General features: G+C 41.8%; 3 protein-coding genes across 3 annotated transcripts; 2 read left to right on the top strand and 1 right to left on the bottom strand.

Moving 5' to 3' along the window:
- The first annotated feature begins 208 nt into the window (after positions 1-208).
- On the top strand, positions 209-10,385 carry dnajc2 (DnaJ (Hsp40) homolog, subfamily C, member 2). Its single transcript, XM_022197694.2, has 16 exons — positions 209-422; positions 2,583-2,773; positions 3,008-3,083; positions 3,169-3,267; positions 3,364-3,586; positions 3,685-3,750; positions 3,833-3,924; positions 4,089-4,210; positions 4,698-4,847; positions 4,983-5,071; positions 6,023-6,092; positions 6,260-6,441; positions 7,757-7,857; positions 8,228-8,338; positions 9,952-10,112; positions 10,225-10,385. Exons 1-16 carry the CDS (start codon positions 368-370, stop codon positions 10,291-10,293), a joined length of 1,857 nt encoding a protein of 618 aa, XP_022053386.2. The 5' UTR covers positions 209-367; the 3' UTR covers positions 10,294-10,385.
- Positions 10,324-19,352, bottom strand: pmpcb (peptidase, mitochondrial processing subunit beta). Its single transcript, XM_022197695.2, has 13 exons — positions 19,211-19,352; positions 18,747-18,884; positions 16,554-16,640; positions 15,815-15,944; positions 15,084-15,282; positions 14,923-15,002; positions 14,235-14,347; positions 13,809-13,952; positions 13,266-13,426; positions 13,008-13,093; positions 11,745-11,833; positions 11,230-11,305; positions 10,324-10,504 (listed from the first exon to the last, which is right to left on the bottom strand). Exons 1-13 carry the CDS (start codon positions 19,292-19,294, stop codon positions 10,440-10,442), a joined length of 1,452 nt encoding a protein of 483 aa, XP_022053387.1. The 5' UTR covers positions 19,295-19,352; the 3' UTR covers positions 10,324-10,439.
- A 2,344-nt stretch (positions 19,353-21,696) lies between these two features.
- On the top strand, positions 21,697-23,572 carry phax (phosphorylated adaptor for RNA export). Its single transcript, XM_022197697.2, has 2 exons — positions 21,697-21,851; positions 22,018-23,572. The coding sequence occupies exon 2, from the start codon at positions 22,025-22,027 to the stop codon at positions 23,213-23,215; it is 1,191 nt and encodes a 396-aa protein (XP_022053389.2). The 5' UTR covers positions 21,697-21,851; positions 22,018-22,024; the 3' UTR covers positions 23,216-23,572.
- Positions 23,573-24,031: the final 459 nt, after the last annotated feature.

Genomic DNA, 24,031 nt, shown 5'->3' with positions numbered 1-24,031 from the left:
CACAAGTCGGAACTATATTGAGGTTGTGCCGCGTATGAAATAGTTATTAGAGATATAGCTTCAAATAAGTATTAATTTCCATTTTTAATATGAGTGTAATTATATATTTTTTTCAGTTAGTATGAGAGACTTTCAGGCTGCAATTAAATGTACTGGGGTGAAAAAACATTTTACGGAACGCCGAGTGAGGAAGCCTACCGACAACACGGAGTGGTAAACTGGGTGACAGCAGCTCGCTCCCGGATTGGCACTAGTAAAGAGAGGCCCATGTGGTGTGTTAATGAGCGGCCCACAAACTTTAGCACTTTAGAGAGCTCCCACTTGGTAATTCCTTCAGCTGAGTGTTCGCTTAGTCCGGGTCTCTAAGATGCTGCTGGAAGCGTTGGACGGAGAAGAAACCGTTGTGTTTGGAGCCGCAGCCGGTGAGTAGAGAGAGGCCAGAGGAGGCAGCTAGCCTAGCCACCAGGTTACTGACTGACTGACTGCTGCTGTGTGTGCTAGCATGCAGGTGGAAGCACACAGCAAGGTGGTGTTATCAGTTAGTTTTGCGCTTGAAAGAGCTTCTTTATTCTGAATACTTCGTGCTGTTTCTCTGTTTGTTCCAAACGGTGTTTAATGTGTTGCATAATGTCACCGAGCTGCTGCCCACTCATGGCTGCAGTGATTTATTAAGAGCTGCTATCATTAGCTGCAGTGGCTGGCACCACTTCATATTAACGCTCTTGTTTGGTATTTCACAGCATTTAACGTCTTCACAGGAAAGCCCTTCATTACCAGGCTGTTACATAATGTTATAACACCTGTTGTACCTTCTAATTGTCTTACCGTTTTCATTACAGACAAAAAAGGTGTAGTCTTTACTGTTAAAGACTCATTTTAATTAAACTAACACTCCCTATTACTTAAATTACTCATTTTAGTTCAGGGGCCACATTTAGCCCAGTTGGATCTCAAGTGGGCCCAAACAGTTTTACTTTATGATCAAAAACGACGAAAGTCGGATAAAAAGACAAAAAAACAAAACAAAACCAGACAGAATATTGTGAAAATGAGACAAACAACACGAAATAAAGCAAAAAAAAGAGACAAAAATTAGACAAACAAGTCACAAAGCAACAGAAAAATGGACGAACAACAATAATGGCACACAAAACAACAAATAAAGCAAAAGACAAAATTACAAAAATATGACAAAAACAACAAGCGAGACGAAAAGAAAACAAAACGACAAAAACGAGAAACAAAGAGACAAAAACATGAGACGAACGACAAAGTGCTGGTGGGGAAAAAGGGAACCCTTGTATTTAATAACTCATTGGACCTCATTTTGCAGCTGTAATCTAAAGTATTTCTGGTAGCTCTGGATCAGAACTGCACAGCATTTAAGAGGAATTGTGTTGGAAGTGCTTCATCTCAGTCGTGTTCTTAGGTTTTCTCAGGTGAATTCTTTCCTGGGGTCATTCTGAGGTGTTTTGAAGTCATTTGGTTGTAAATCAACTTGAATGATTCAGATCGTCGTCCTGCTGTAGAACCCAACTTGAGCTTCAGCTTTGCTTCCACCCTGATGTTATTTTATAAGATACATTCATAAAGTTGGGAATTAATTTTTCCTCACTAATAGCGAGCTTTAACCAACACCTCCAGTCTTGTTCTGCAGTTTGCACTCTTTTTTTTTTTTAAATTCCTGACTTGAGTTTTGTTTTTGTCTTTACATGCATGTACTTTTTTTAAGCAAACTTTGAATGACGGATCAGAGCAGTGCAATGATTTACGTTTAAATGGATTGTGTTTGTACGTAATTGTAACTTAGATGTAGGGATGCTGTCATTTTCTAAGCAATTTCCACAGAGATGCAGATAATTCCAGTGGGTGCACTAATTTTTCCTTGGCATTGTATCAGTATGGATTGCTTATGACAAATATTAGTATAAGAATATATGCCAGGTGATTTAAAAAAAGTTAGAAAGAATACCGTTGTTATAGTTTGTCTGTCGTTTACTTTTACAATGTGAAATGTACCACATGGTCACAACTCTTACACTGCCGTTCAAAAGTTGGGGTCACTTAGAAATGTTCTTATTTTTGAAAGAAAAGCCATTTTTTTTAAATGAAGATAACATGAAATGGATGATAAATCCAGTCTAGACATTGTTAATGTGGTAAATGACTATTGTAGCAGGAAACGGCTGATTTTTAATGGAATATCTCCATAGGGGTACAGAGGAACATTTCCAGCAACCATCACTCCTGTGTTCTAATGCTACATTGTGTTAGCTAATAGTGCTGAAATGCTCATTGATGATTAGAAAACCCTTGTGCAGTTATGTTAGCACATGAATAAAAGTGTGAGTTTTGATGGAAAACATGGAATTGCCTGAGTGACCCCAAACTTCATGCAAATAAAAGACATTCCTGTCAGAAATCTAAAAGAAGACCAGCCAATATATCTGATTTTAGAAAAAAAACCCTAAACTTTAAGCACCCGTTGGCTTCAAAAATCCTACATCGTCCATGCTGAATATTGCTCAGGTTTTATCAGAAGTAGTCTGTGGTGTGTTTCTCACCTCTCCGTCCTCCTTCAGCGTCTGTTCAGGTTCAGGTGGAGCCGGTGGGCCGATGGTTCGAGGCCTATGTGAAGAGGAGAAACAGGAATGCGTCAGCCTCTTTCCAGGAGCTGGAAGAAGAGGAGGAGTCTTCCGAGGAGTCAGACGATGAAGAGTTCCAGCTGGAGGAGTACGCTGTGCTCCGAACCCTCGACCCTAAAGACTGGAAGGTATCTGAGAGCAGTGTCAAACCTCTTCTTATTAAAATGACCCGACAGTTTGAGGTTGTGTTTCTAACCTAGTCGTAAAGGTTGCAGCTTAAACATATTTTCCCAAGCTTATTCTGCACACAGTTAGACTTTTTTCTGATCTAAAGACTCAGCACCAGCTGCAGTAACACCCTTGATGTGTTAAATATATAATCTGCTTCAAACTTTAACTGAAATGTGTCAATTCTTGATCAGAATCAAGATCACTATGCTGTCCTTGGGCTCCCACACTTGAGGTACAAAGCCACACAGAAACAGATCAAAGCTGCCCGTGAGTATATTTCCTCCTCTTATCTTCTCTGGGATCAGTTCTCTGGTTCTTCGCACTGACGTCGTTTCTGTTTTTTTCTCTCCAGACAAACTGATTGTGTTGAAGCACCATCCTGACAAAAGGAAAGCTGCAGGAGAGCAGATTGTAGAAGGAGACAACGACTACTTCACCTGTATAACTAAAGGTACGTACCGCTGTGACACTTCATCAACTCGGATGCTGCTTCTGGAACATCCTGACCTCAGTGTCTGTTTTCTCTTTGTGGTTTTTTGAACCTCAGCTATAGAAGTCCTGTCCGACCCTGTGAAGAGGAGAGCCTTCGACAGTGTTGATCCCACCTTCGACAACGCCGTGCCTTCCAAGAGCGAAGGCAAAGAGAACTTTTTTGACGTGTTTACTGCCGTTTTTGAGAGAAATGCCAGATGGTCTTCCAAAAAGCACGTACCCAAACTCGGAACCATCGAGTCGTCTTTTGAAGAAGTGGATAATTTTTATTCTTTTTGGTAAGCCGAAGAGTTTTTCAAGGTTGTTGATTTCATGCTAGAAAGTAAGTCAGAGAAGACTAGCTATTAAACTTTGTGTCATTTTTACTGCTATAAAGGTACAACTTTGACTCTTGGAGGGAATTCTCGTACCTGGATGAAGAGGAAAAGGAGAAGGCTGAATGGTAAGCTGCTGCTCACTTTATTGAACCACTGTGTTGCATCTCTTAACGTGTGACTGACCTGTTTGAACTCGTTCCCCTGCAGTCGAGATGAGAGGAGATGGATTGAAAAGCAGAATCGTGCTTCCAGAGCTCAGAGGAAGAAGGAGGAGATGAACAGAATACGAACACTAGTTGGTACAGTCTCTGCAAACCGCCACACACTGCAGGATTTTGTTCATTACATGAGAAATTAGCATGAAGCTGCACAGGGCCCTGAAATGGTTTTACAGGGTTTACAGATCTCAGGAAGTCACTGCTGAAAGTGAGCGCTGTTTATTATGTGTGCCGCTTCATTGCAGATACGGCCTACAGCTGTGACCCCAGAATAAAGAAGTTCAAAGAAGAAGAAAAAGCCAAGAAGGAGTCTGAGAAGAAAGCCAAAGCTGAAGCCAAGAAGAGAGAGCAGGAAGAAAGGGAAAGAGTGAGTTAAATATTGCAGAACTGGCATGATGTGATGATCTGCGCTGGTTTGTCTGTCTAATGGATTTGGATGAAATTTTCAGGGAAGGTCAGAAATGACACAAGGACCAAGTGATTAGATTTTTGGTAGTGATGTGGATTATAGTTTGGATCCATGGATTTGTTCAAGATTTCAGCTGTCGGAAATGATACGACTGAGCAGCCTTGGTGGAGTACTGTGCTCTCTGAGTGCTTTTCTAGTTCATTTTTGGAGAAGAATTTATCTTTCTGATGCAGAGAAAGACCTCTATCTCACTGCACGTTTCTTGATATTTATTGAAAGGAAGAACATTGTAAAAGTGTGATTTAGCGAAGGCATGCTGTGATAAAGCTGTCTAACAGAAGAACAGTTTCTAAAGCTCAGGTCAGGCTCCACTCTTTGAAGTTTGCTTTGTAATACGGTCATCACATGAGCAAACGTTAACCAGTCAGTTTTCTGTGTTTCTCAGGCCCGGCAGGCTGAGCTGGAAGCAGCTCGATTGGCCAAAGAAAAGGAGGAAGAGGAGGCCAAGCAGGCCGCCCAGCAGGCCAAGAAAGAGAAGGAGATCCAGAAGAAGGCCATCAAGAAGGAGAGACAGAAACTCAGGACCACCTGCAAGGTTAACATGATGACATTATCAGGCATTTTTGTTTTGCTATAGGATGACTGAACCGAGATATAGATGTATGTGACGGTGTTTGAGATGTGTGTTAGCTTTGGTGATTTTAGTTCATCTTCTTTCCTTCCTCCACAGAACTGGAATTACTTTGCTGACAATGAGGCTGACAGTGTGAAGATGATGGAGGAGGTGGAGAAGCTGTGCGACCGTCTGGAACTCACAAGGTACAGTACAGGAGCTATGAGGTTCATGGGTTTTAATGTTATCATATTTGTTGAGGAAACGTTTCTGTCTGTCCATCAGGAACCCAAAAGCATCTGAATCTACCTCTCCTGACCTGTTTGATAAATTAAAGTGAACTCTGGTGTGTTTGGCCGGTGTGCCTGGTGAGAAAGTTTTCAGTCTTGGAGGGAGACTCTTTGAAAAGATGTGGTATATTTGGCGCTAATGTGATTCTAGGGTTTATCGTCCATTTGGCAGACTGTCTGTCGCCCAGTAATCAATACGAGTCCCCACTTCTAGACGGTTTCTAGCTGGCTGCCCTCCAGAGGGTGGAGGTAGCTGGCAGGGTGACACAGACCTCAGCAGGTCTCTCTGGCTTATCGACCTTCCATGAAGCCCTTCAGTCAAATGCCACTCTGAGTTCAGACAGAACCTGGTTGTTGTGTGAAGGCCACCTGTCCTGGACTCCCACCAGGAAACCACAAGGAGAACATGCAAACTCCATGCAGATAGATCCCAGGAAGGCCGAGACACAAACCAGGGATCTTCTAGTTGCAAAGCAACAGTGCTAAAGTCACCGTGCTGCCCTGCATCTACATGTTTGTCATTATTAGCAATGTCGTTGATTTGGAGTCTAAGAATCCTAAAAAAAACTCAGAATCATGCCCTTGTTAGCTCTTTGTGCTACAGGAGAACATAAATGTAGACATTGGAAGCCTTAAGATGCAGACTTAGCTGCTGTCAGTCCTCAGAATCAGATTTTTCTGTTTGACTCTGATGATGCAGGATGATGTCACCGTTGTTAAGTGAAAGTCAGAGTGAATATGAATCAAACAAACCAAAGTACAGGTTTGAAAAGCAGAGATCTTAGTCCCACTGTAACTACATAAACCGTGATTATGTTTTTCCTCTAGTACTCCAGATGTGTGACAGTATTTGTTGTGTGTTTCCAGTCTGCAGTCGCTGAATGAAGTCCTGGCCTCAGGCTCTAAAGAGGACAGCAAGGCAGCAGTGGACAAGCAGGTAAAAGATGCTTTGTTCTGTCACAGTTTGTTGCATTTCAATCCCTGAAGGAGGGGACAGACAGAGACTCCCACACATGAAGCCTTTTTATAGCACTAAGAATCAGGTGACCTTTTCCAAAATTGCCACAAATGGATAAACACATTGTTGTGTGTACTTTTTTTCAGGTGCAGGAAGTGAACGCCCAGCTGCAGAGGGAGCGGGAGGCCGAGGTCCAGGCCAGGCAGGCGGCTCGCAGTGCCGAGCAGGCCAGCGGAGGAGGAGGAGGTGGGGGGAAGGGATGGAACGAGGAAGACCTCCAGCTGCTCATCAAAGCAGTCAACCTGTTCCCTGCAGGAACCAACGCCAGGTAGAAACTCAGAACACAGCAGCCGTTTAGTCTCCATCAGAGGCTTCAGCATGCTGTGTGTTTATGATAACATGCCAGATGTAAAATATTAGATGTCAGAATCCTCCTGGGCGGAATATGACTCTTAATCTTCATCCGAGAGAATAGAAACACTTGTAACCTCACAGAAACACCTGTTTTCATGTCAGACTCACACAGTTACTTGAGATTTCTTGTCATTACTTCACCAAGGAATGCAGCAGAGTCATGGTGTCTGTCTGTCTGTCTGTTAGCAACATTACTCAAAAACAGACCAAAGGATTTGGATGAAATTTTCAGGAAAGGTCAGAAATGACACAAGGAGCATGTGATTAGTGAGCAAAACCTTTGACATTATTTATTGCAATTAATTCTATTCTTCATATAATCACAACGGCTAGTGCAGCTTTAATAATAAATAATGCTTTACAGGTACAAATGTTACGAGTCACAAACATTATTTTCTGACTGTCTAATATACCACAGTTACTAATGGTAGTAAGTCACTCATACTAGGTCAGTATATTCTGAGTTTTGCTAATAAATTACTCTGCTAAGGAACACGGTGGAGTTATGTGACGATTGCCGTTGGTTTTTCTGTTTGTTTGTTTGTCTGTTAGCAACATTACTAAAAAAATGGATTTGTATGAAATTTTCAGGAAAGGTCAGAAATTATACCTGGACCAAGTGATTAGATTTTGGCAGTGATGCAGCTTATAGTCTGGATTCACGGATTTGTTAAAGATTTCTGTATCATTGTGAGATAGCAGCATGGCATCACTGTGACAACAAGTGAACACTACATCAGCTGCCTGCTGACGATCACATGATTGCTATCCTACTACAAATGTACTACTGCAGACGTATTGGGACTAATCCATCAGAAATGATACAAGGAACAAGTGATTAAATTGTGGGGGTGTTTCTGAGTCCCATCAATTCCTGCCGCTCACTACATATTTAGAGGGTGTAATTCAGTATCATACATAACGTACACATGCATAACACACACCTGTGCTCAGTGCAAGGTCATTTTATTTGGGGTTTATCTATATTAAATGGACACATTCTATGATGCCGTGATTTCTGCCATGATATTTTTTTCAAGATTTCAGCCGTCGGAAATGATCCGACTGAGCAGCCTTGGTGGAGTGCTGCTCTGAGTGTTTTTCTTCTTTTGTTAATGTTACTATTATCAAGAGATGGCCATCCTCCATCGGATGAATAAGGCAGCCCTGCTATGTTTAATTAGTATTTAAGCGACTACAAGACATCAAACTGTTCTTTTTTCCTCCAGATGGGAAGTTATTGCCAATTATATGAACTTGCACTCCACAACCGGCATGAAGAGGACAGCCAAAGACGTCATCAACAAAGCCAAGAATCTACAAAGACTTGGTAAATTCACATATTCAGAGAGCAAGATTTACTGTTTTCAGTAGCCATGAATACACTCAATGCTGAGCTTGTTTAAATGTGAGTTAAGAGCTGACTGTGGACACAAATCCACTGAAAATGTTCAGATTAGTCAAACTAAAATCACAAGTTTCTCCAAAAAAATGTATTTAGCTATTAGTAACGAGGTAACATTTTTTTATTTGCTGGAGTAAAGTTTTGTGTGATCAAAAAAAATGTATACATGAATAGTAGATAGACTAAATTCTAAATAAGATTTCTTGATGCACCTTTAGGAAGAAATGTGCAGAAATGTAGCTCCATAAGCTCCACTAAGCTAACACCTTCAGTTTTGTTACTGTGCTGTCCTCAGATCCACTCCAGAAGGATGAGATCAACAAAAAAGCCTTTGAGAAGTTCAAGAAGGAACATGCTTCTGTGGCGCCCTCCATAGACAACGCTGTGCCCTCAGAGAGATTTGACGGTAGGTGAACCCGTGTAGCCGTATGAAGACGTAACAAACGGGACAAAAACACAGACCCGTCAAGATCACAGATGTGTAGCACTCCTTTTCTCCAGATAAACTCATTCTACCTCTTTATGTACCTTTGTAGCTGTAACATCATGTGGTGAAGACATTATAACTTCATTTTAGAAGCAGGTCATCATTTCTACAAATACTGTGCTTTGGTGTAACCGTCCATCAATTCAGCGTGCCTTATTATTAGTGTTGAGGTCCCACTGTTGACAGTCTGGATAGCATCATGTTGACTATTAGTGTGCTCTGTCACGCTGTAGCAGTTTAAGGTTTAGAGCGAGTTAGTCTGACAGGCTGTAGACTTCAGGTCTGAGCCAGCCATTTGTCTTCCAGCAGTAAATTAGGTTTTGCAGAGGTTCTTTGGTGACTTTTCCTTTTTAGTGGCAGCTCATTTTCACCATCAAGTGCAACATCAGATCTGCATTGAACAATGTCTGCCTCTTTGCACTTTTTAACACATTTTGATTTATTCTGCCTCCTTCTTCAGACTTAGCTCCTGCCTGAGATCAGTAGTGCAGCACCTTTCAGACCTTACTGCACTATTATGAAGTGTATTTTTGATAGAGGCTTCAGGTTGTAAATGCATCTTGATTACTCCCAGTCTGGGTCTAGAACAGGGCAGGCTCTTCAGAGATTTATTCCAGTCACTGTTTTACATGAACACAAAGGGGAGTGATGTCAAGCCAGAGTGTTTAGTTATTGTTTAAGAATACTGAGTAACACTAATGGCGCTTTTCCATTAGCCTGGTACCAGGAACTATTTTAGTACCTTCTTGACCGGGGTTCCAAGCGAGCTGATAATGTGACGTCTACAGCGTGCAGGCCGCTGATTGGACATGGAGTAACGACACACAAGAGCAACTCCTTCACAAAAAAAATAAATCTGCAACAGTTGTGGTGCAGATTGCTCTTCACGGCAAAATTTACTTTGAATCTGACAAGAAGCCATAGACTGAGCAGCAGGTATCGCCTCAATGTCCTCCATTGTTGTTGCATTTGTGTCGCACACAAATGACGTTGCCGGACTTCTGGCCCACCGCACTATGACGACTCCACCCATAATGAAAACCACCTGAGCAGGTGCTAGTGGAAAGGCGCCTTAAGACTCGTCCTTATGGGAACTAACTTTTGCAAAAGGTGACTTGCAGTGACATCATTTATACACACATCAGATGTTTGTTTTTTTCATTAATTGATCCATTTCATATATTTTAAAACTGAACGTGGGTTTCTGTTGATCCCAGTAGAAAGAGTTATGATTGGTTTAAAATAAGAAGGTATGGCCTGCCATTGACATGATGAGGTTTTCTGATCTGCTGGGTGGCTCAGGCTAGCTTTACTTTAGCATGAAGCTGTGTTCTGGCTCTGGTGTCTCCTTGAGCAGCTTGCTGGTCCATAGTGGAAGCATTTACTAATTCTTTGCTACATGGAAATGCCAAACTCATTAAAGCTGTTTGTCCTGAGGATGTCTTCCTCCCAAGCTTCAGACATTCACAGGTTGGCTCGTGTCAACGATTGAATGTTGTGTAACCGTTGTGTTGCTGCATCTGCTCCTTCAGCATCTGGCAGTGACGGTAATGCTGCCCCCTGGACCACAGAGGAGCAGAAACTGCTGGAACAAGCCCTGAAGACATATCCAGTCAGCACACCTGAGCGGTGGGAGAAGATAGCAGCCGCTGTTCCTGGACGGAGCAAGAAAGACTGTATGAAGAGGTACAAGGTACGGTGATGTGGTGAAGGTTTCCATTTCCAGCTGTTAGTCAGTCTATTCTGTACAAACCACAGCACCCACAATCCTGCTGGTTTGCTAACACATTCCTTTTATCTGACAGGAGCTGGTGGAGATGGTCAAAGCCAAGAAAGCTGCTCAGGAACAAGTGGCAGCCAAGAGTAAAAAATGACAAGAACCACAAGAGAGAATAGAAACTGTGTTATTTTAACATTATTGTGTTGGTCTTTATTTTATAATAAAATACTAAAGGAGGAAAAAATATCTAGACTTAAATATTTTGTTTGTGTTTGTATGCTGTACACTGGATGGCTCTGCTCAGGTTCTCATCCAGAACATCCCACTGCGGATCTGGTTGTAGTCTGGCAGCTGTTCAATTGGACCTGAGACAAAAACAACAATCAGTTTTAAGGAAGTACTCAAACATTGCAGCATGTGTAGAAATGGGAACAAGTGGGTCACATCCTCTCAGTTCAGACTTCCTGGTTCAACTTTAACCTCCTGCAGAGGTGCAATCATTCTCAAAGTGTGACAGAAGTGATGCTCAGAGCTGAAGAAATACGAGTAAAGCTGTTTTTTAAAATCCATTTACAGCAACTACAGACGTTATGTCAACACTGTGTTAGTCTGTAAAATCTACATGAACAGTAGGAATCAAATGTGTTAAAAATGAAGACTGCTGCTTCGACTGATACTGAGCTTCTGGCCACAATTAAAAAGTAATTCAGCAGCATGTGATATAATGCACTTGTCAAAGATAGCTGAGAGTATTTGGCCAGGATACATTATGTTAAGGATGATGGAGGGCTGCACAACTGATTGAATATGAATCACAGTTCCAGTTTTGGCTTTCTGCAGCACTTAATTGACTGTGATACTGAAGTTATAAAACGCTCTGCTCATAGAAAACAGCCCATGTAGATAAACTCACTTGGTCTGAGCTTGGCTAAATAGTAAAAATAGGTAAATCTGACAGAAGTCTTTTTAAACTTGTGCACAGGCTAGAGTCTACCATAGCATCCATGTGAGCGGTTTAGTAAACATCAGTAAATTGTAGTGCACTGTACATCGCTACATGTATAAGTTCCTTATGGAGAAAACAACATACCAACAGCAGCGATGGCAGGAGCCCTGTTGTAGATGTATTTGGTGCACACATCTTTAATGGTGTTTGCATCGATGGCCTGTTGAGATAAATTACAAATTATTACACAATGCAACAGTTTACTAACACTGTCTTTTAACCCTTTATTCCTCAAATTTAGTGTATTACTTGGAGCTAAGGAAAAGTAACAGACCCTATGAAAGAAAATTTCTATGACCTACTCAACATTAAAACAGTGCTGGTGTGACTGAACTGCAAACCAATGATACTTGATGTGCAATAATTACTGTTTGACCATCTGGCTGCAGCTCAAACAAGATCTAATAATACTGACATGTGATCACCTTTAAGTTAAAGTCATACACACGTTAGCTAGTGGCTGTCATTTTGACATGAAGTCCAATATCCTCTCTTTGCTCTGGTTTGGCCTCTATCTCTTCATTTCCACTAAATGGCACCCTTCAGTTTTAGTTGTGATTTAACCTTCTGCTGAGGCAATGCAAACTGTCTCCACTCACATCAATGCGGGCCTCCAGCTCATGCAGAGGGATCCTGCGACTGTAGCACAACATCTGTCTGCCGATGTCCTCACAGATTGGGGTGGATCCTGGAGAAATCAAATCAACACATTGACACCAGACTCTGTAACACCATATATACATTACCTGTCCAAAAAAAAAGTCTAAATATTTTGTTGAACTGCCTTTGGCTCTGATAATGACACACATTCACTGCTGCATCATTTCAATAAGCTTCTACAAAGTCACACCATTTATTTCTGTCCAGAGTTTAATTTTCTACCGAGATCTTATATTGATGATGAGAGAGTCGGACAAATTCTTCTCCAGAACATCCCAAAGATTCTCAGTGGGGATGAGGTCTGGACTCTGCGGAGCCAATCCATGAGTGAAAATGACGTCTAATGCTCCCTGATCCACTCTGTCAATGTGAGGCCCATGAATCCTCATCATCTTGGAACATGCCCATGCCATCAAGGAACAAAAACTCCATTGATGTAAAGACCTGGTCATTCAGTATATTCAGGTAGTCAGCCGACCTCATTCTTTGGGAACATAACATTGCTGAAACTGATGAACCCAAGACCATAATCCTAACCCCAACAGGCTTTTAGTTACTAGACATGATGAGTACATCACTTCATCTGCCTCTCTTCTTACCCTGATGCCCCATCACTTTGAAACAGGCTAAATCTGGACTCATCAGACCTTCCTTCATTGCTCCAGAATCTTTATGCTCCGTAGCCAATTGAAGTCATTTTTCTGATTAGCCTCACTGATCAGTGGTTTTCTTAGAGCTACAGCTGTTTAGTCCCAATCCTTTGAGTTCCCTTACCACTGTGCTTGTAGAAATGTTCTTACTTTCACTATTAAACATAGCCGTGATTTCTACTGTTGATTTCCTACCAAAGATGATGGTTCTCCACCATCCTTCAGGTTTTAATAATACGTTGGACAGTTCTTAACCTGATTTTAGTCGTTTCAGAAATCTCCTTAGTTGTTTTCTTTGCTTGATGGAGGCCAATAATTTGACCCTTCTGAAACAGATTAGCATCCTTTGCGTGACCACAGAATGTCTTCCAACATGGTTGTTTAAGAAATGAGAAGCTCCTCACTGCATCAGCTAGAGTTAAATAAGATGAAACGTATTCATCACTGCAGTAATTATCCAGTGGAAGGCTCTGAACTATTTGCTCAGTTAAATCCAAGTGGCGGCTTTTTTTTTTTTTGGACAGTGCACGTTTCCCTATCTTGCTGTCTTACCATCGAGATGCAGGAGCATGTTGGTCTTGAGCAGATTCTTGGCCCGAGCGACTTCACTTTCTGTCACACTCGTACAAAGAGACATCCTGATGAGAAGCAGTGATGCACGTATTAATTACAATGTGAATCATCCTGTTACATGTCATCAGACCTGCAGCAGATATGATCTACTTCAGTAGATACTAGCAACTTAAATTCAACATTCATGGTTTTAACTTCTCTCCTCTACAACGTTTCTGATGTCCTTTTTGTGCTCACCATTCCATCTGAGTGAAGTGCATCATGTCGTTGATGGTGCCCGGCTCACACACCATGTAGAGCCCCCACAGACCTGTGTCCGTGTAGCAGGTGTTGAAGGACTGGAAGCTGTGGCACAGGTTTCCCTGGCAGGCCATCTGAGCCAGTTTACTGGACAGATTCTGGGATCACAAAACAAACCATCCAGCAGAGATGGAAGGAGATGAGAACACAGACAAATCAACAGGTGAGTGAATAGATCTGAATCAACCAGATCTGCAGGTCTTTTTATATTTGTGTCAACATTTGGTCCTAACAGTGTTAAAGCTTTTGTTTTAGAGTTCAGGTACATACTAAGGGGCTAGGGAACACACTAGAAAAAGATTTGTTTCACTATAAAGACAATGAATAAACAGAAATACATTCAACAACGAAATGTCAGAAAGGTAGCACAGTGTGACATCACTCAATAAGTCACTGAGGTGGTCAGAAAAGTAAAGACACGTAGAGACTGGAGTTAGCTAACTTTGTGTCAACAGTGTTTGGGGTTCCTTCTGTACTCACCACGCCTCCACCAAACGAACGGTCCCAGTTTCCAATGAGTGTGTTAGCAACCATGAGGGGGATGGTGTCGGGGTGGGACCATCCAACTGCCTCCACAGCAATGGCAATGTGAGCCAGAGGCATTTTATCATCACGCACACGGATCTGAAACAGCAGCAGACAAGATTATGGCAACAGTTAGCAAATTAAATACAGCAACTTAATTTCACAAATAAGAATTCCAAATATTTAAGTCACGACTTTAACATTTTTATCACATTTTAACAGTAATTCTTAGCTGCACACAATAATTATTTCTAGTAGTATCATTAATCATTTCATGCAATGTGAAACTGAAGTGGCCTACAGAGCGCACACCCAGGAGACTGAGGGGTCAGGTGGGGCTCTAAATCTGACCACATCATCCGTGTTTATGATCCACCTTACCTCACTTCCAGTGAAGTGGCATGGAGGGAGCGCCGGGGCTTCACCTTGGTATCTGTTCGGAAGTTTACCAAAGTGATACTTGGCCAAATCGATGAGCTCCTCATGACAAACACCTGATCAGAAACAAATCACACAAAGTTCTGGAGGTCAGAACAACGTCAAACTAACATTTCCATTCAGCAGGAGATCATTCTCGGATTTGGTCATGTCAGCTCATCTGAATTAGTCCCATAAAAACATGTACACTACTGTTCAAAGGTTTGGGTCACCTAGAAATGTCCTCATTTTTGAAAGAAAAACAAAACATTTTTTTCAGTGAAGATAACATTAAATGAATCATAAATCCAGTGCAGACATTGTTAATGTGGTGAATGACTCTATATTTAAACAGCTGATCTTTAATGGAATATCTCCATAGAGGTAAAGAGGAACATTTCCAGCAACCATCACTCCTGCGTTCTAATGCTACATTGTGTTAGCTAATGGTGCTGAAAGGCTAATTGATGATTAGAAAACCCTTGTGCGGTTATGTTAACACATGGATAAAAGTGTGAGTTTGAATGGAAAACATGAAATTGTCTGGGTGACCCTAAACTTTTGAACAGTAGTGTACATCACAACAAGCTGAGTTTGCAGTCTTCTAACATTTAACACCATGTTGACTGAAGAGGAGACAACCAGCTCTGACCTCCAGCAGCAGCCAGCACTATCCTGGGTCCTTTGTAGTGAGTGGTGATGTACTCAACCAGGTCTCCTCTGTTGATCGTCCTGCATCACAAACATGAACAGCACAGTCAGCTTCCTGCAGACTTCAAACCGAGGTTTTAAAAACGGCGTAACTGGTCTTACTTGATGTTCTCTGTGGGGCCCAGGATGGTTCTGCCCAGCGCTGTGGACTGGTACGCTGTAGCATGCAGGTAATCAAAGACCACTTCCTGCAGGTTGGTCTCCACTTCCTGCATCTCTCTGAGGATCACCCCTCGCTCCCTCTCGATCTCCGCCTCACCCAGGGTGCTGTTCTGGATGATGTCAGCCAGAATCTCCACAGCTTAGAGACAGAAAACAACATTTATTATGTTATTATGTTAAATATGTACCGGGAGTTTGCTGAGATGTTCTGCTGTGCGTTACTTTTTTGTGGACTAGATCTACTTCAGTCAGGAATATCCTCGAATGCTTTACAACAGCAAAAACATATGTGCATATTAATGGTAAAGTCTCATAAATGACTCTCAGACTTCTTCTTTACATGACAAATGAGACCTGTTCTATTTTGAAAAGCACTTGCAAGCAGGACAAGATATTTTGCAGGACTGGTTTAATAAGACTGCATCAAAATAAGCTAACAATTTCTCCTCAAAGTATTTAGTTGTTAAATGTAGATGAGGAAACATTTTGTTTACTGCATAAACTCTGGTCTACTGAACCGTATTTAATGCTAAGGAGTAGAAAATAGTCAACCTCTTCTACGATGATGTGTTCATACTATATTAAAGGACGTCTACAAACAAACAGCACAGATGCTATTATCTTTCACCATTCTTTAGACAATCTGACTGCAACATTCAGCCTCTCGGTACCTCGGGGGAGATCCTTGGAGAAAGCCTTGGCGTAGTACACAGTCTGCTCTCGGGACGTGTAGGCGTTCAGATGAGCTCCCATGTTCTCGATCTCCAACTCCAGATCCAGCTGAGAGCGTTTCCTGGTGCCCTGTCACACATAAACACACTCAACTGAACACACCTCACATCATGTTCTGTATTATTAAGAACAAGTCATAATATATATTTTTTAACTAATTCAAAATTCCACTGTGTCCATACACCTCTAGATGAGATCAAAAGGTACTTTGGAAATGTCATTTTTATTCTGCAGCAGCCATTTTCTTAGGAAGAGTTCAATAACATACACTACTGTTTAAAAGTTTGGGGTCACCCAGACAATTTCAATTTTTCATGAAAACTCACACTTTTGTTCATGTGCTAACATAACCGCACAAGGGTTTTCTAATCATCAATTAGCCTTTCAACACCATTAGCTAACACAATGTAGCATTAGAACACAGGAGTGATGGTTGCTGGAAATGTTCCTCTGTACCCCTATGGAGATATTCCATTAAAAATCTGCCGTTTCCAGCAACAATAGTCATTTACCACATTAACAATGTCTGCACTGGATTTATGATTCATTTAATCTTATCTTCATTGAAAAAAAAATGCTTTTTTTTCAAAAATAAGTACATTTCTATGTGACCCCAAACTTTTGAACGGCAGTGTATGTCAGTGAAGTAAAGTCTTCACTCTGTTGTTTCCCTCTCACCTTAAACGCCATGTGTTCCAAGAAGTGTGCAGTTCCATTATTCCTCTCGTTCTCATAGCGACTGCCAGCGTCTATCCACAGGCCCACCTGGAAGAAGTCAGTCAGTATTATTGACATCCACACACTGCCATCACTGTAACAACTCCTGACATGAAGCTGGGGTCTGTAGTGGGGAAGCTAATACTGAACGTGAACGTTTTAGACTTTAAATCTAATTTCAATGTAGACATGTCAGGCACTGAAATAATTCTTAATTTGTGCTGGCTGATACAAGACAACCCTGAAGAACGGAAGGTTAGGCCTGCGCTCATTGAAAGAGTGATTAAACCAGCAAGCATTTGAACCTATCATAAACCACTGCAATGAGTTGACACTCAGCTTAAATATTCAGTCATCAATTACAATGTTAACATTATTTCTACAATTTCAGATATATGCTGCTTTTATTCAAAGCAGCATATATCTGAGAGTAGATACAACAAGCAAGGATCTAGTCAGGAGAAAAGAACCCAGATAAGAGCTACAAAACAGGTTCATGTGTGACAATAGGACTGTGGTGCCTAGAGGCAGTGCGGGAGGTAAGAGGATTACTTTGTTTCAATTTATTGTTTCTTTTTTGCAGTCTGTCAAGTGCAAAAGCGTTCAGTGAAGAGCTGGCTTTTAATCGTTTCTTAAAGACTGACAGAGACTCTACAGATGGAACAGAGTTTGGTAACTCGTTCCACCACGGGAGAACCACAGAGGAGAGTCTAGCTACAGAGTCTAGCTCTGTTGTGGTGGTTGGATCAGGAGCCTTTTGTTGGTCAAGTTCAGTGAACTGGAGGGAGTGTAGGCCTGAATGAGGGAGTTCAGGTACGACGGAGCTGTTTTCGCAAGTTGAATGCAAGTATCAGAGTTTTGAATTTTATGCGGGCAGCAACTAGAAGGCAGTGGAGCGATCTGAACGTCACGGTGACATGAGCGGTTTTTGGCTGGTTGAAAACCAGATGTGCTGCTGCATTCTGGATCATCTGCAAAGGTTTAACCGTGCATGTGGGGAGGCCTGCCAGTAAGGGGTTGCAGTAGTCGATGGGTGATATTACTAGAGCCTGCACCAGGAGTATTTATTTTATATGTTTAGCTTTTATCCTTTATTTACTTACTTATTTGCTGTATTTATTTAATAATATTATTATTACTATTTCTAACCTTATCTTGAAGGTTTTGTTCCATTTTCTTTTATTCCGCTTGTTCTTTTTCCTCCTTTGGATATGGCGTTTAGGTTCTTTTATTATTTTATCTGGTGTTGTTGTATTAATTCATTTTGAAAATCTTTTACCATGTTCAACTTCTCCACTCTCTGGTCTTCCTCCTCCTGTTGTTGTATGATCTTCCTGAGTATCCTATTCTTTTTTTGCCCTGCCTGTAAAGCACTTTGTAAACTGTTCATAAAAGATGATAAATGAGCATTTATTATATTATAAAGTTACTTGCTCCTAAAGCTCTTTGGAATATTGTGACCTGGATGGCTGATGATCTACACAGACATACAGTACTAGTCAAAACAACAAACAACTGATGGTTCCAACCATATTAAGCAGGAAAGAAATTCCACAAATTAACATTGACGAGGCAGACCTGTGCCTCAATTTCTTCTGCATTCATCATCACACTGTCAGGACGATGCATTCACTGTGGCAGTCCTGGCCAGGTTCATACCAAATCAGTCCTGGTCTCATCTGACCAAAGAATGTGTTCCCAACATCCACCAGGCTTCTCATCATGTTCTTTAGTGAAGTTTCATCTTGCATGTTCATGCAGTTCTAACGATCTAATGATCCAATTTGTGCATCGGAAACCACAGGTGTATCCTGTGAAGTGAAAACCTTTTCAGGTTCTACCTCGTGAAGCTCATGAAGAGAATGACAAGAGTGTGTAAAGCTGTAATCAAAGCAAAGGGTGGCTATTTGGAAGAATCTAAAATATAAAACATGTTTTGACTTATTTCACACTTTTTTGTTTACTACATAATTCCATGTGTTCATTCATAGTTTTGATGCCTTCGGTGAGAATTTACAATGTAAACAGTCATGAAAATAAAGAAATAAATGAGAAGGTGTGTCCAAACTTTTGACTGATAGAGCAAATGCATACAAACTAACAGGACCAACTAAACAGCAGATCAGTGTTTAAGTGGGTACCTCTCTTACTTACTGTGCATGTGGTGAGTCCGGCGTCCTCTGAAGCCACCCGGAGCCCATTTTCTAGAGTAGTCACCTTAGTTTTGGGAACATTGAGGGTCACCTGCTGAGCAGCCTGAGTAGCCAAGAGTCTGTGTGGTCCAGCTGTGAGCTGCAGGAGGAAGACAGGCAGGAATTCACAGCCAGTCACCATGACACTTCACATTTAGGACACGGACCTCAGCTGCTCTCAGTCAGCAAAAAGCTACTTAACCAAACCGTCGATAGTTGGACAGTATCAGACACGCCACATAATTAAAGAACTATCTCAGAATAACCCAGTGTGTCGCAGCTGTTAGCTATTTTAAGTTATCAAACAGCAACCCTGAGCGGCCATGATGAGCGGTTTCCCTCCGTTAAATTGAACACAGACGACTGTCAAAACACTACAGAGGAGGAACTATATCAAAAACAAGGATTTAAACGTGTTTTTCTCACCCTGCTGAGGGAATTAGTCTTCAGTAAATGTCTTTGTAAGAGATATCTCCCGGCAAATGTGAGGCGCTGTAAGGACGCCGCCATACTGTTTATCTGGAACACTGCGCAAGTGCAGTCCTTGCTGACGTAATATCCGCCTGACGAGGACAGGTGATGTTTTTACAGAATGAAGTCCAGAAAACAGCCGGAATAAAAGCAGCCCCACAGGTCTTAACGTTATCACAGCAAAGGAAAATCACAGTTCTGAGATTAAGGATAAAAAGACGACAAAAACTGAATAAGCAGCTTTTTTATACAGATTAATTTATCTACATTTTATCCCAAAAACACTGCAATTCCAGATGTTTCCATTAAATTTTGGATCAGCATCACACAGACAAATGAAAATGACTTGTTAGCTATTATGGAAGAACATCTAGCAAATGCCTAAAAGGTCTCATAGTCCATTGATTATTTTTATTAAAAAACATATGAATACATGTAACATTAACAGTATGGAACAAAAGTGAGCAAATCTCAGTGTAATATCACACTGATATATGGTTCTAAACAGCCTCTCCCTACCATATTGTATTCCTTCTAAGTTGAACATTTGGGTAATTGTTCTTATTAACTTAATAGACTTAATATTTCTAGTAAAATCCCCACAGTTGTGCTAAAAAAGTCAGCCCATTTTTCATTACGGAAATTCAAATTGTTTATTTTTCACTTTCATTTTTAATGAGACTTTTCAGCTGCTCTTTGCTAGAGAAGTGTTTTCACTTCTTTCTTCATTAAAAGCTCTTGTATTTTTGGATCATCATCATGCTGGAATATTCCTCTTCTACCAAGCTTCTGTGAACTGGGAGTCATCTTACTAATACATATGTTGGTGTATCCACAGGCTTCCATGTTACCATCAACTTTTTTTTCTTTTATTCTGCTTGTTCTTTTTCCTCCTTTGGATATGGCGTTTTTAGTTATTTTATTATTTTATCTGGTGTTGTTTTATTAATTCATTTTGAAAATCTTTTACCATGTTCAACTTCTCCATTCTCTGGTCTTCCTCCTCCTGTTGTTGTATGATCTTCCTGAGTATCCTATTCTTTTTTGCCCCGTCTGCAAAGCACTTTGTAAACTGTTCATAAAAGATGATAAATGAGCATTTATTATATTATAAAGTTACTTGCTCCTAAAGCTCTTTGGAATATTGTGGATGGCTGATGATCTACACAGACATACAGTACTAGTCAAAACAACAAACAACTGATGGTTCTAACCATATTAAGCAGGAAAGAAATTCCACAAATTAACATTGACGAGGCAGACCTGTGTCTCAATTTCTTCTGCATTCATCATCACACTGTCAGGACGATGCATTCACTGTGGCAGTCCTGGCCAGGTTCATACCAAATCAGTCCTGGTCTCATCTGACCAAAGAATTTGTTCCCAACATCCATCAGGCTTCTCATCATGTTCTTTAGTGAAGTTTCATCTTGCATGTTCATGCAGTCAGACTGGCGACCTGTCAAGGGTCCCCTGCCCTTTCGCCCGAGTCAGCTGGGATAGGCTGCAGCACCCCCCGCGACCCTAGTGAGGATAAAGCGGTGTATAGAGAATGCAAGGATGGATGGATGGTCATGCAGTTCTAACAATCTAACTTATGCATCGGAAACCACAGGTGTATCCACTTTTGGTGAGTTTATACTTTGGAGCATATAATTTCAATATAGTCTTTCTGAAGTATTAGTTTTTGATTATTCATTAGAGGAAATACTGAATTTAGTCATTCTAAAAGTAAAGCAGTTATTAAAACAGGGTTGAGTTTTAAATCATGTTATATATGTTGTATATGCTAACGTTAAAAAGTGGGAGTTTTCATGGAAAACATGAAATTGTCTGGGTGGCCCTAAACATTTGAATGGTAGTGTCTGTTCTGCTACCCAAACCTGTTGGGTTACTATCAGGTTTGAAGTTGTTTTTGAAATGCAATTTGATGAAAGAATGTCTGTTCCTGCCTCTGACTTTGGTGTTTTAGTTTATGAATTGCAGTAGTCTGGTTAGTCAACTGTTGTACTGCGTTTGGGTTTCAAATACGACTGTACCACATGGGCTCTATTGGATCAGGTCATGAAGTCATGGGTGCAGAACCAGTTTAAGTCTCAGCTTCTGTAAAGACTATGATTTGGATCAATGCACAGGCGTTGGACAAAACACATTCTGTCTTCATTACCACTTCCAGAGAAAGGCACCAACAGCAAGGACTTGATCCAACACTGCAACTAATGTAAGAAACATTTACCTTTTCAGATGCAGTGACATTGCTGCTCCATCAAACTATTTAAGTAATGATATTCTCTCATGCAGTCACTTTTAAATGAATGTTCCTCATGACTCATTTCACATGAAATTGTCTCAGTGACCTCAAACCTTTGAACGGTATCGTCCAATGTATTTTCTGTGGTTTGTTGCCGCCATTTTTGCTTTTACTTTGAAAGGGTGTGACAGTTGAAAGGCGGAAGTGTGAGTTTAGCTCAGCGCGAATTTTCTCCAGTCTCAACTTCTGTGGACCTCTTTTGTAGTAGTTCAAGGAGAGTGAAGAGGCCAGCAACACTAAAACACAGAGTGATACAGACAGAGCGCTTCTATCACACTCCTGAAGGTATTTCTGTGTCGTCCTGCTCCACTCTCATCCTCTACCGGCTCCATATGAACTCTGTTAGCTGCTAATGCTGCTCAGTTAGCTCCCACTGCTAATTAGTGGCCTTAACTTCAGCTAATGCATTGAAGCAGCCTTCAACAGACACTCTCTCTGCTGTGGCTTCCAGACCAGAAATGGCGGATGGCGGACATCTGATGGACGGTAACCTGGAAGATGGAGAGATCTCCAGCTCGGACACTGAGATGGGAACCGCCGTAGCAGCCCGACCCCTGGTTCCAGCCGCGTTCAGTGACCAGTCCTTCCAGAGCAGAGCCCAGCCTCCAGCCTATCGCAGCTCTGGCAGGACGGTGGAGTCCAGCGACACTGACCCGGATTCATCAGACGAGGAGGCGGCGGTTTGGCGCCGGAAGCGACAGAAAGTGTCCAACGCTCCTCCGTGTGCCGTCCGGCCGGGCCCGAACCCAGTGCCCGCCCCTGGCGCGCTGGGAGGCCGCAAGGTGAACAACATTTGGGGCTCCGTGGTCCAGGAGCAGTGCCAGGACGCCGTGACTGCAGAGCTCGGTATATTCGGAATGGAGGGGGTTGGCATGTCCAGCAGAAATGTGGAGACCTATAACTTCGTCCTGGCCCGTAAGATCATGGAGAAGGAGAGGGAGATGGAGAACCGGGCAAGGAATGAAGGAGAGGTGAGCATGCTGGATGAGGAGCTGGAGGATTACATGAAGGGCCGGGGGTCAGAGGACAGGGTAGGGGGGGACTCCAAGAGGAAGAGGTCAGCTAAAGAGAGACTGGGCCCCAGAGCTGAGATGGATGTCAAGGGCCGATATGAGATCAGTGAGGATGACCCTGATGATAAGGTGGTAGATGAGATTGCACACAGGCTGCAGGAACCCAAAAAGGAACTGATAAGACGTGTTGTTCACATAGTTGGGAAGAAAAAAGCCATAGAACTGCTTGGAGAGACGGCCACGCTGGAGGACAACGGTGGTGTGTACACTATGGATGGCAGCAGGCGACGGACCCCAGGTGGAGTGTACCTGAACCTGCTGAAGAACACACCCAGCATCTCCAAGTCCCAGATCAGGCAGATCTTCTTTGAGGAACAACAGAATGACCAAAAGAGCAAGAAGGCTGCCCAGAAGAGGAGGCGGCACATGGTGGCCAAGAAGATGAAGCAGGCCATCGGCACGCTGAACCTGCAGGAGCACGATGATGTCTCCAGGGAGACTTTTGCTAGTGATACCAATGAGGCCTTGGAGTCGCTGGAGGAGGCTGCAGAGGAGGAGGAGGGTGAGGAGGAAGCTGCTGTGGGCACTGAGGAGACACCCGTGGTCTACAACTCAGCAGACCTGGAGGTCTTCTGAGGACTGTCTGAACAACATCATCTGGACTAACATGAATGAAATACTGAAAGCACTGTAGTCACACTGGGGTGTCTTTTCTTTTTTTCTTTTTTTTTACTTTAGCAATAAAGGCTGCGCTTACGTTAACAGGAATATTGTACTTGTTTTGTACAGCATGGATTTGTTGATTTCAACATTTGTGATCCAAATCATGTTTGCCTTTTAAAGTTCTGATCAAACAAAAGCTGTCATCTGAGCTTCAAATACAGTAACCTTCTCTGTTCTGACCTATGTTGTGAGATGATTCAGTTTTGGTTCCTTAAAATCATCTATGTGTCTGTATCTGAAAAATAAATAAAGGTGACTCAGGTTAAATTACTTTAACAAGCAGTGGGTGGTTTGTCAATGATGTTCCACATAAGATAGAAGAAATTTGTGTTAAAGGCAAGCTGCAAGTCAACATGTTGACAGTGTGTGTGAATATTCAGAGTCCATATTGTGTGTTATGGATGCAGCAGAAGAAAACACCCCTTCATCCCAGTACAGTCAGTTATGAAAGTCTTTCTGTTTAATCTGAGATCCCAACAGATCCGTGGTACACATTCTAACATATTGAGGCAGTTGGAGCAGGTTTCTGCAGAAATCAGCCAGTCAAATTTAATGCTATACTGTAAAAATTGCCATGACCCTGAACTCAACAAATTACACGGGTTTGTTTTTTTTTGTAAATGATTTTTATATGAAAACGGTCCTTAGATTTCACTATTTCTGAATCCAGAAACCACCCCTGACCTGACCAACCACAGGCTGTAATCATTCTTTGAATTCCATGTTTTC

The sequence above is a fragment of the Acanthochromis polyacanthus genome, chromosome 1 (genome assembly GCF_021347895.1).
Source record: "Acanthochromis polyacanthus isolate Apoly-LR-REF ecotype Palm Island chromosome 1, KAUST_Apoly_ChrSc, whole genome shotgun sequence".
Lineage (NCBI taxonomy): Eukaryota > Metazoa > Chordata > Actinopteri > Pomacentridae > Acanthochromis > Acanthochromis polyacanthus.
Note: the sequence above shows the minus strand (reverse complement) of the source record. Positions and strands in the feature narration are given on the sequence as shown.

What these genes read in the sequence shown, in the direction of transcription:
- phax (XM_022197697.2), top strand. Translation starts at nt 22,025, where the DNA reads ATGGCGGATGGCGGACATCTGATGGACGGTAACCTGGAAGATGGAGAG.
- pmpcb (XM_022197695.2), bottom strand. Translation starts at nt 19,294, where the DNA reads ATGGCGGCGTCCTTACAGCGCCTCACATTTGCCGGGAGATATCTCTTA. An exon ending in CCGGACTCACCACATGCACA is followed by an intron (nt 16,641 to 18,746) that starts GTAAGTAAGAGA and finishes GACTTCTTCCAG; the next exon opens with GTGGGCCTGTGGATAGACGC. An exon ending in CATGCTCCTGCATCTCGATG is followed by an intron (nt 11,834 to 13,007) that starts GTAAGACAGCAA and finishes TGATTTCTCCAG; the next exon opens with GATCCACCCCAATCTGTGAG.
- dnajc2 (XM_022197694.2), top strand. Translation starts at nt 368, where the DNA reads ATGCTGCTGGAAGCGTTGGACGGAGAAGAAACCGTTGTGTTTGGAGCC. An exon ending in GAAACAGATCAAAGCTGCCC is followed by an intron (nt 3,084 to 3,168) that starts GTGAGTATATTT and finishes TTTTCTCTCCAG; the next exon opens with ACAAACTGATTGTGTTGAAG. An exon ending in CCTGCAGGAACCAACGCCAG is followed by an intron (nt 6,442 to 7,756) that starts GTAGAAACTCAG and finishes TTTTTCCTCCAG; the next exon opens with ATGGGAAGTTATTGCCAATT.